Consider the following 12,117-nt stretch of genomic DNA (forward strand, 5'->3'; position numbering starts at 1 on the left):
AAGGCGTATGCAAGGCCAATTGCTGACAAGATGCAGTTGAGGGTCATGTTTGAATGGGACGATCAACGTGCGATTGGGTCAGCTGCCCGGAACTGCAACGTTCGAGATTGTGTAGAGACTGGTAGCCAATAGGTCATGATGTTGTTCCGAGTTTTATTGAGATTGGGGCCAACCGTGCAAAGGGTTAAGAGTGGTAAAAGAGTAAAGCGATGGGGTCCATTTCATCTTCCACTTTTTGCACTTACCTGTCAAATGCAACAACTGCTATTTTTTTTGCAACGAGCGGCCAGGATGGAATGGATGGTCGTCGAGGGCTTTTAGAGACTTTCAACCGTTGATGTACAAAATTAGCTCGCCCATCTCATATAGGGAATGCCTTCGGCATAATTAAAATTTAATAATTTAAACACATTGCTCCCCTAAATAAGATGAGCAGAATCTTAAAATATTAAGTCCTAGACTTTAGTGCAGTAGATATATGGCTTTCTCAATTTGGAGATTCAGTGAAATCAAGCATAAGTTCTCATCATAAATTTATTAATCAAATAAATTGAGGTCTCCTGTGTTAGTGTACCTTCATATCACGAGATGAATCAATTTTGATATGTGAATCTAAACATTTCAAATGTTAAATCATCTATGCTCATTTTGCATAGTGATCTGAAGACCATAAATGATAACTATTATTGTATCTATTTTCCTGATATGGATACACAAGGTATAATCAATTAATGATAGATATAGCAAGCATATCATATAATTGCTAGCTGTTGCTCCTCTCCTGGATGCTTTGTGCAGGTGGTGCCCTGTAATACGCAGGAACTGTACTCGGAAAGAACATTTGTCTGACCCCTTCTGCCTTAATAATTGGAAAAATGATATTGGAGGCACCCTGCCAGAACCAACAAGAACCAGACGTGTGATAGTTATACAATTGAAACAACCATAAAACGAAATATCAGAATGTGATCGGCAATTTTAAAAGAAATCAAAGAAAAGCAGGCATACTTCAACAAAGATCAGTTGCATCTGTATTTATTAATAAGTTTTCCAAATATTTTTGAGAGCGAAATGCAGATGAGAATTTGGCCTCGCTATCTGTGCGACTCCAACAAGCATGCATATAGAAAAATATGACTGAAATACCTATGAGCAAATATATCACTATGGCCGAGAGGAAAAAGTTAGATGTCCTCTTTCCTAAGACTTTTCAAAGTTTCATGTAGAGAAAACTTTCATTGCAAAAAAAATATTACAGGAAAGTTTTAATATTTAGATTGAAAGTGATCTAAGAACCTCCAGCCGTGGCATTGTTGAAGGCTGAAGAAAGGACACCAAAGTTTCATGTATAGGAAACTTGCATTGCATAAAAAATATCTGAGAGAAGAATTCCAAATTTTTAGGTTGAATTTGATCTAACCCTCCAGCAGTGGTTTTTTTTAAAGGATAAATAAAAAGGTAAAATCAAAACTCAAACTATATAGATATATATTTTTCAAACTTCATGTATTCAGGTCTTGAGGTGGGTGTCTCTGCATGAGAAAACGAGCTTAAATTTCAACTTCTGAAATGAAGATAAAGAATTGGAACTTATGTTATGCCCTACATATAAGCAGCCAATGACAAGTACCAGTAAAAGTTGTACTCGAAAACAATTATCAGGTATACATCTGCTTTTATGTCTTCTTTCCATATACTTCCCAAGTATTGACCTCTCTCAAGCACTGACCCATGGCTGCATAGGCCTATAATTAGCCTAGACAAACAACCAAAATCAGTAACCTTAAAGCGTAGTAACCAAGAAACTCATACCCTCTCCCTTTGTACTAGCACCCTGTACAGTAAACGTCTCAGAGACATATATGGAGATGTCTCGAAAGTTGAAACATTAGAGGACTAGTCTCTGTGTCTGCTATGCATCTGTAAGTTGAAAATGGGGAACTTCCAACGGAAATTTCTCACATTTATCGCAACTTACGTTGGATTTTCTGAAAGTGCTGATATGTGGTTGACAAAAGTTAAAAGAACTAAACAAATTTACTATTGCACTCAAAGTTTTCTATATTTTTCACAAGGTTGCAGGGGGAGGAGGTACTTGGGTACTTGGGGCACGGATACAGCTATTTTTCAAAATAGGGGATGGGGGTACTTGGATACATAATTTTTTTTAATATATTTTAATTTTTATAGAAAATCTGAAAATGGGTCATGACAATGGTTTTTCAAAACAAGAACAGTAATAAAGCTTGCAGTTCAGTTTCAGATTTGCAACATTTTTGTAGTAGTAGTATATGCTAAATGTTTAAATGCATAACAGAGAATGCAGACTTTTAACATGAACAAGATCATAGATCATATAATAATGACATATTGCAAATAATTAAACTTCTGACTTCAACAAAGATAAAGTTTACTGTTAAATCAATATTGTATCAAAATTAGGCAAGAGCCTACAACGCAATGGTAAATTGTGACCTCTCATCAAGGTCTTGGGTTTGAATCTACTCAAGATTAGCACATAATAACAATTAATGTTAACAACATAATAACAATTAATATTAACAACATAATAAATGAATGATAAATAAATAATCTAGGCTTCGGCTGATTACCTATCAAAAAAATATATATTGTATCAAAGTTTAAAACTGATTACAATTGAAACAAAAAACCGAAACGAAATAATCGGAAATCTTAATCAAGGTCCTTAGCTATGATGCTCTCCACTGAGCACCCAGTACTTGTGTATATGGGTACGTGTCCTAGGGGTCTGGGTACGTTAACAACATAATAACAATTAATATGAACAACATAATAAATGAATGATAAATAAATAATCTAGGCTTCGGCTGATTACCTATCAAAAAAATATATATTGTATCAAAGTTTAAAACTGATTACAATTGAAACAAAAAACTGAAACGAAATAATCAGAAATCTTAATCAAGGTCCTTAGCTATGATGCTCTCCACTGAGCACCCAGTACTTGTGTATATGAGTACATGTCCTAGGGGTCTGGGTACGCGTACCCATGCAAAATAGATTTTTCATAATAGCTATACAAGTTTTTTTTGGGTAGAAAATTCTTTCTAAATCTGGAAAAGACAAAAATATGAAGGAAAACAACAATAAAGCTTGAGCTGTGTACATGCAATGAGAAGTTTTATCAATTGATTGAAAATATAGTCATATCCCGAGTTCCCCATTGTATGATTTTTATATAACTGGATTCTCCCCTCCTAGCTTTGTTGTCATCTCTAGATGATAATTGTTTTTTTCTTAATATATTTTTCCTGCCATGATGATGATTATCCGATATCACTATATTTTAGTATTCAACATTCTTTAAAGTTGTGTACGCCATCTGCAAGTACCTATCTCCAACCTTTTTCAAAATGACATGACAACCAACCCTCATCTACCATACCAGTAGCAGTAGCCATCTCCAGGTAACTATTATGCCTTCGGGCGCAAAGGCGTGATTTGCATTTTCCAGAAATGAATTTCCTTCACATACATTTCCTTGAGTTGAACTATTATGGGAAAATCAGGTAACCAATAAGACCATTAGATTCATTCTCTTTATTCATTCACAAGCTTCTCAAGGCATTGTCCGTGAATCAGCAATAATTGTTCTTTGGAGGAACTTCCTTGCATGACTCAAAACTTGTGAATTCTTATCAGATTCTTGTTGTGAGGTTTTCACACCATCACCCCAAAAAATTATGGGACCCCCTTTTTTAATCACCTTGGCAATAATTTTCAAGTTGTCCAAAAATTTCCGGTCTTAAAAAATTTTACTTCTTAGATGCCTTAGGTCAAGAGGGAGGTTAAATTAACTTTTCACCCGGTTTTAAGCTTGGTTTTCCAGAACGACTGATTTTATCCTTAGGCCGAACAAGTTTCAAAGAACAACACCAGGCAAGATAAAATTGTAAATTTTGTACTTCGACGATTTTTTTGAAAATTGGATATAATTGTATAAACTTGAGTAATTTTCAAAAAATTGACTGTTAGATTTTGGTTTTTTGGAAAATCTTGAATTTTTTTCGATGAAAAAAAAATTAATTTTGTGATGGTGAAATCAAATATTCTAGAGAAATGATTTATTTTTGTTAAAAAATTAAAATTGCATAGCAAAATCGATTTAGATTAAATTGCAAACATTGGCATTAAATGGATCAAATCTGCCTTGAAGATTTTAAAATATTTTTTAAAATTAGTAATTTAAAATTGAAAACATCAATTTTGGCTTGCCAAATCCGATTTTTAATGATATATTAATTACTAAATCGTCATTAAATGAAAATGTTTAGCATCTTCAAAGTTTTATTTATTTTATTTTTGCAAATTTGATCTAACCGGCAATTTAAAAATGCAAATTTCATTGTGGTAAAATTAATTTTTGGTTTATCATTTAATTGGGACCAGAATTGTGCACTAATTAATGTTTTTTTTTTCCCTCCTAGGTGTCAATCGGCCAGCTAGAGAAGGCAAGTGAATTGGGTATAAGAGAGATCTCCTTCCCCTTACCTCTTCATTCATTCCATCCTCCTCTTCCATGCTTGGAGAAATTTTGAGGAAGGCAGCGATTTTTCTTAACGAAATCAATTTTTCCCAGATTTTGGCATTCTTGCAAAGGTGGATTTCCATTGTTAGCAATCTGATTTTTTTTCCATTAAGGCTGCATTTCTGCCCTAGGCACCTTCTTGTGGCAAATCAGAATTTCTTGCCCTAAGGCAAATTTTGTGGGAGACAAATTTCGTGAGAGCCAAAATTTGTGGAAGACAAAATTCTGATTTTCAAGAGGCTGTGATTTTTCTCCTAGAGATTGGACAATTTTGTTGGTAAAAAAAACAAATGATAAAGTCTGATTTTTTGACACATGCATGGGCAATTTCAAGTGGACGGAATTCTGATTTCTTCAACTAGGGCATCAATATTTGCAAGGGGCTTGAAATTCTTCGGTCTGATTCGAAATTCAAAAGAAGACCCGGTCGTTGGTAAAGGTAAATTCAATTCATTTAGAGTTGAAAGTGGTCCTTAAGCAGGTTTCGCTCTTTTGTTCTTCTCTAGTTTTGTTTCCTTTGGTTCTTCTTGCATTCATCATCCACCACTTCATCATCCCATCCTAGGTTGAAGATTGGAAATTGATAAGGGTAAAATCCATGATAGAACATTTGAAGAGGCAGAAACAAGCTAGACCACCCTAGGAATGAAGTTGGCAAATATAAGTGTAGTCCATCCTAAGACACTAAGAGACAAAAATAAGTGTTAGTCTCATCCTAGGTTGAAGATTGGAGATTGATAAGTGTAGTGATAGAACTTGGCGAGGCAGAAATAAGTGTAGAATCCATTGATAGAAAAAAGGTTGGAGATCGATAAGGGTAGTCTATATCACTTAGAACGAAGGGGCAGAAATAAGTGTTTAGGATGGTAGATGTTAGTGCAAGCAAGAACCCTAAGGGAACAAATATTAAGAAAGACAAAGAGGATATGACGCCCAAAACAACTTTCTTCTCGAAAATGCGGTGAATAAACGATACCAATGTCGGTATAGTAAATATGATACAGGTAAAAGACAAATTAAAGGAAGGACAATCCCCCATGGCAAAGAAGATATACAGAGTTAGTTGTGGAGTGCGCATCCAAGTTTGATCTGATCAATAATTCCATCATTTTTGATGAAGGGAAGACGGTGTTGGCCAACATTGGCAGACAGGCGATCGAAGAAGTATTTAACATTCCCCAGTACAAAAGCATGACAGTGGTGATGATGGATCAAGCAGCCAAATCATTTCAAGATAACCAGGAAGCTTATTTCATGCATCTAAAATAGGATTGGCTACACGAGGGAAAGAAAGGAGTAACCAGATCATTGAGGCTCACAATGGCAGATTTCGAATCAAAATATGGCGATCTCATTGTGCTCCTCAACCGAATCATGGGCCTAGCTCAAGGTATGCAATTTGAAAACTGGATATACTTCTTTATTGATGAAATTGAAAAAGGGAAAAGAAGATTTGATTGGGCTAAGATCATAAGTGAGAATCTAGAGTTGCAACTTAGAACCGTACAAAATCAAAAGCAATTCTACATGGGATCCTATCTGTTTTACCTAATTGCTAGATTGTATAAAAGTCTGAGACTTAAGGCCTTAGGAGAAGTTGGCAATGGGCCGGGGCAATATTTGGTGCATGAATGCTATCCACAGCTTCATTTGCACAACAACAAGGATTACAAAATGTTTGGTGATGCCTTTGCCAGGAAGACGGTAAGGGTATTACAAGGAACACCTGCTAGGAGACTCTCATCAGAAGCAGAAGCAAAGATAAAGAAGTATGGGAGTTGGTTCATCCAATTTCCGCAATTCACCTACATTAGAGTAGCAGGAAGCACAATTTATCCCAAGAGGCTTCCAAGATACCCACCCAACAAGGTAGTTTTGATGGAATTGGCTAGGCAACTTGAGCATTATGACAAAATAACGAAACTCAAGGGTGAGACAGGCATTTCCTTCTCATTCGGAATTGGCAATGATAGTTGCCCCAATTGTGTCACCTTTGCAGTTGCGGAGAAGGAATTGGAATGGTATCATTTAGGATGGTACAGAGCAAGGCAAGGATTTGATCCTAATGGTCTTATCAAGGTATCTCACAGAAATGCATTTAAACATGTTCCCACCATAGAAGACTTTTGGGCCAATGCCAAGGATGACTTTCATGTGAGAAAGCTAGCTTTCTCAAGGTTGTCGGTGAACATGATGCGAGATATCAAATGGAGAGGCTTTGATATTCCCGATCAACTGGAAGATGATGGAGATGTGTTCAGAGAGGATTATGATACAGTAGAGGGAACAAAGGTGAATCCAATAGATTGGGATGACCATCAGGATCCTTCCTTGGAAGCAATCACAAGGACAGTTGTTTTGGATACCGAGTCGTGGTATAATGAAAAGTTAAGGAAACTACAAAGTCAAAGAGTACACCTTATTTATGAGAAGATGAAGCCAAAAAAAAGTCCAACGGAATCAGTCGGACAGAAAGGTGAAGGAAGTAGCCAATAGCAAGGAACAATTAGAAGCAAGAAGAGAGTTTTGGAGGTTGAGAAAAGCAAAGAACATCCGGAACCTCCAGCGAAGAGACAGCACGCAACACCGTCAAGGGAAAGTATAATTGAGGCTAGAGGCCAACAAGATAACACAGGTGAACAAAGAACCGCGATAGAAGTGAGCTTTGATTCAAAGTCAAGTGGTTCAGCAATAGCACCGAGTACTCTCCTCTCTTAGAAAACCAACAAGGAGATGACATGGCAATTACTAGTGGAGAAGAAGATGGATCGATTGATATTGAGGGAAATGCCAGGCGCCCGAGGCCATTGGTGATGCTTTGTTAGTTGAACCAAATCCAGATTTGGGGAGATGCACCGCACCACTATGGTTAAGGCAAATGCTTATGCCAAGAGGTGAGGTAGTAACTACCCAAACAGTTGAGGACATCCAAGGATTAATAGAAAAGGGTGATAGCGAGAACCAAAAACAAATGGCGAAGTCAATGGCAAAGGTAATTAGGAGCGACAATGATGGTCACCGAAAGGTTCAGATTGCTATACCAATAGTCAACAAGGCATTGGATGAGATTGCAGCTCAAGAATATGAAATAGTAAATTACAACTTGGGAAGAAACACAGATGACATAGAATGTGAGGAGATCCAAGAAGGTATAGCTTCAATCAGAGAAAGGTTGAGGAAGGCAAATGAAAGGATCATAAAGTTGGAGGCCGAGCACTAATATTGGAGAGATTGCCAACCTATCCAACAGTTGCACTAGGCAGCCCTTCCTTAAGACAGCAGGAGCAACCTAGAAGAGATATTGGCTCAGCTACATGAATTCAAGGATTGGATGAGAAGAACCATGAAAAGACACTATAGGTAGCAAGCAGCATGCTGAAATCGACTGAGCTCAAAAAAAAGCATACACCTTGCCCTCCCATGGAAGTCAACGAAAGGCTAGCTAAGTTCATTGCCTTAGCTAAAAGAATGAAGGAAAAAAGGAGATTTATATTAGAAGATCATTTGATGTAAGCTCAAGTGGCAATCTCTCTTTCTTCTAGGGTAGGACAAGCGTCTAATTCGGATTCGTCACTATTTTAGAGCCTCTTCATTGGTTGCTACTTTTCCACTTTTTTCATTTGTCGATTGGCGAGGTGGCATCTTCTCATTGGCCGATGGGGTGGCAACCCTAATTAGGGTTTCTAGGATTCAATCTAAAGCATCGGTTTTGCCTCTTTATCTCTACTGTCGGTTGTACATTTTGGCCTCTATATAAGGCCATTTGCTCTCATTTGTAATGGTCGGAGAAAATTGTTGCATAAGATAATGCCAAAATTGCCTCTTTATCATTGTTGTGACTTGCATGGTGATTAAGAACATTTGGTATTGTTGCATGGTTTCTACTTCCACTAGTTAGAATAAGATTTTCAATTTAAAGTTGCTAAAATAGATTTCATTTCAAGTTGCTAAGTAAGATTAAGAATAGATGGATAGTTGCATGGTAGCATTAGTGGATGTTTGATAGGGATCAATAACTAGGCCACTATCATCCTAGCGGCTTGTTGGGAAGCCTTGTGTGGTAAACTAGTTTATTTTTCTTTGAATCATTGCATCTATGGAGGTGGAGCTGCTGGTTAACTTTCATTAGATTTGATCCCCGTCCATTTGCTAATATTTCCATTCATAGGAGTAGGAGTAGAATAGCAAGTAGTTAGGAGTTGGAGTTTTAAAAGGAAAGTTAGAAAGGCGTAAGTCGTAAGAACATTCACCCTCCATCACCATCACCTTCTACATCAACATCATCTGACATTCACACCGAATCACCATCACCATCATTCCACCAAAGACCAAGTTATCTTCGAATGAATAACGTAAGCCTACCTATGTGATTACTAGCAAATCACATCGATACACTGAGTTAGTATCCACAGGTGTAAGGAACATTGGAGTTATTGCTTATGTCTTCATAAGTATTAACTTTTCAAGAGAGGAATTGTGTGTTTGATACTTTGTATCAAGTATTCAATTGCTAATATGTTATGTAGTGGTACAAAAAATGACATCAACAATTCTCTAGTTTCTTTGGTCTGTGTCATTATCTGATCAGCTACCTGGACATTTCAAATGATTTAGTTTTGTCCTCCCAGGACAATAAAGTAGGGCTCATATATTGAGACTACTTCAGAATACACATATATCTGAGTTGGCATAACAATCACCGGCATTAAGGTCTTTTCTAGAAGGCAAAAATGAAGCCAACAGTCTCGTTGGATGAAGAAACAATTTAGTTGCATATAACTATCCTTTATAGCCTAAGATTAAACATGATTTAAGACGGACTCATGTTTAGTGGATTCCTTAAGTTTCAATTTATTTCTGGACCTTGACTTGGTAAGGATCTGCCCTAAATATGTAAGTTAGTGCTAGAGATCAAAGCAAGTCTTAAGAGACGATCCTGATCAAATTCATCTTGTGCAATCAAGTTTTCTTAAAATCTCACATCTATCAAAATGGTGAACGGTATAAGGCTAGAAGACAGGCTCGAAGGTGATTCGGATTTTGCAGGGTAGAAATTGCAAATGAAGTTAACCTTGAAAGAAAACGGTTTAAAACAATTGATTGAAAAATCCAAACCACCACCCAAAGTAAGTAATGAACTGGAAAAATGGGAAAGCGATAACACCAAAGCCATGAAGTTAATTGTGGACGATGTTAAGAACCATTTACTTCCAATCATCTCAGAGCTAAATACAGCACATGAAATGTTTAAAGCACTTCAGGAAATGTTGAGATAAACAATACCACTAGAATTCTAACTCTAAAAGACAATCTCTCCAATGTTAAGATGAATGAAAGAGAATCCATCACTTCATATTTCACGAGGATAACAGAACTAAGAAACCAACTTTCTACGATTGGTCACATCTATGATGAGAGAGAACTAACCATGATTGCTCTAAAGGGACTGCCACCATCATGGAAAACTTTTAGACAAGGATTATGCACTCGTTCCAAGCTTCCTAAACTTTCTCAACTAAAGGCTGATTGCATACAAGAGGAAGGCATGTTAATGTCTCAAGATGATACTTCTACCGGATGTGATCTTCAAGCTCTCACAACCCAAGTCGATAAAAAGAAGCCTAAATTCAAAGGGAAAAGGAAACACATGGATTAGTCTAAAATATAGTGCTTTAGATGTGACAGCTATGGTCACTTAGCATCTCATTGCCTTGATAGACTGGAACATGAAGCAACCTTCGCCAAAGTCAGTAATTATGATATAGATCCAGAGAAAAGTCCACTCTAAAAGAACTTCAGAATATCCACATGTGTGAAATATGGACTCGGAGGGAGTTCTCTATTTTTCTTATCATCTTCATCGAACTGTGAAATAAATGTGAAGCACTTTCAAAGTGAACTTGGCATGGTTACAATTTCTGAGAGTCTCAGAATACCAAATTATTGTAATATTTTTACTAAATCTAACCTTAAAATCACATTTATTTGTTTGTATTTACTATAAGAGTTATGTGCCTTGATCTTTTCTTCTAAGAATGTTAATGCAGGAAGAGGGAGTTTGATACTTCTTCAAAGGCAATCTTGAATGAAGAACTCAAGTGATTGATATCCAGAGGGAGTTCAAAGTCTTTGTGAGTTACTATGATTGTAATAGGCCTACTCCCTCTGTACATCATGAGGGAGTGACGACTTCCAAATGATGATTTGTAGAAGTTATTAAAAGGTGACAATCTTACAATAACTTAATTTTCTATTATGATGGATATCTTTCATTGTCTATGCAGAGCATGATAGATTATACCTTGCATGGTGGATGTTTATATGGTAAGCATTATGAGAATGTTTGTGCACATACCTTATAAACATTTTTTGAGTATATGATGAATGTTTTGCGAATTGATGTTCTAGAGGCCGTTGCACAAAGTACATGGTGAATATCATACGACTTGATATTCTAGAGGCCATTACTCACAGTACTTGGTGAATATCTTACATCTCATTCTGGAGGCCATTCCTCAGAGTATTTGGTGAATATCATATATTGTTATTCTGAAGACCAATACTCAAATGTGATATCAAAATGGTGAATATCAAGTGTTGATATTCTGGAGACCATTACTAAAGTATTCGGTGACTATCATATGTTGATACTCTGAAGACCAATACTCATAACATAAAATGTGATATCAAGATGATGGAAATCTTCCGATCAAAGATATCCTTAAAAGAAAGTCAATCTCAATATTACCAATGGAGTACTATTTATCAAGGTTGCATGGGTACTCGTACCCACACCCCTGGTACTCGTACCCACGTACCCAAGTACCGGGTACACGTATCCCATGTACCGGGTACTCGGTGGAGAGCATTATAGCTAGGGACCTTGATTAAGATTCTGATTTTTATTTTTTTTTTTTTTTTTTGTATTAGCTTGTTGTTTATCAAACGTAATTCAATACCAAATCAGTTTGAAACTTTGATACTCATTAACAATAAACTTTATCACTGTTCAAGTCATAAGTTTATCATTTGCAATATGTCATTGTTATATGATTTAGGATCCTCTTGTTCATGTTTAAAGTCTGCCTTCTTTGTTATGCATCTAAGCATTTATCATGTATTATTATTTCAAACATATAGCAAATCTGAAACTGAAAACAATACATTACATTTGCAAACTTTATCACTGTTCTTGTTTTGAAAAACCATTGTCATGACTCATAATTTCAGATGTTCTATAAATATAAAGGTATAATTTTTAAATAAGTTTGACATACCCAAGTACCTCCGTCCCCTATTATGAAAAATACTTTAAACATTAAACATTTAGCAATAGCATATATATATATATATATATATATATATATATATTTCAAATTTCTTGTTTTGAATGCTCAATGTCATGACTCATGACATATATTTTGATTTTTATATTTTCTATAAAATATTAATTATATAGAAAAAATAGGCATACACACGTACCCCCGTCCCCTATTTTGAAAAATATGCGTACCCATACCCGTTCCTGTACCCGTACCCGTTCCCGT

At 36.1% G+C, this 12,117-nt stretch overlaps 1 protein-coding gene across 1 annotated transcript in view; it reads right to left on the reverse strand.

Moving 5' to 3' along the window:
- Positions 1 to 504: 504 nt before the first annotated feature.
- LOC149564206 (squalene monooxygenase SE1-like) overlaps positions 505 to 12,117 on the reverse strand; it is a 121,892-nt gene continuing 110,279 nt past the window's right edge. The window contains exon 8 of the mRNA XM_089827277.1: positions 505 to 892. Within this exon, the coding sequence (XP_089683403.1) occupies positions 764 to 892 (129 nt within the window). The 3' untranslated portion in view covers positions 505 to 763. The remainder of the gene's footprint in view (positions 893 to 12,117) is intronic.

This window comes from Cupressus sempervirens, chromosome 4 (assembly GCF_028749045.1).
Source record: "Cupressus sempervirens isolate cs-2001-9-10 chromosome 4, ASM2874904v1, whole genome shotgun sequence".
Classification (NCBI taxonomy): domain Eukaryota; kingdom Viridiplantae; phylum Streptophyta; class Pinopsida; order Cupressales; family Cupressaceae; genus Cupressus; species Cupressus sempervirens.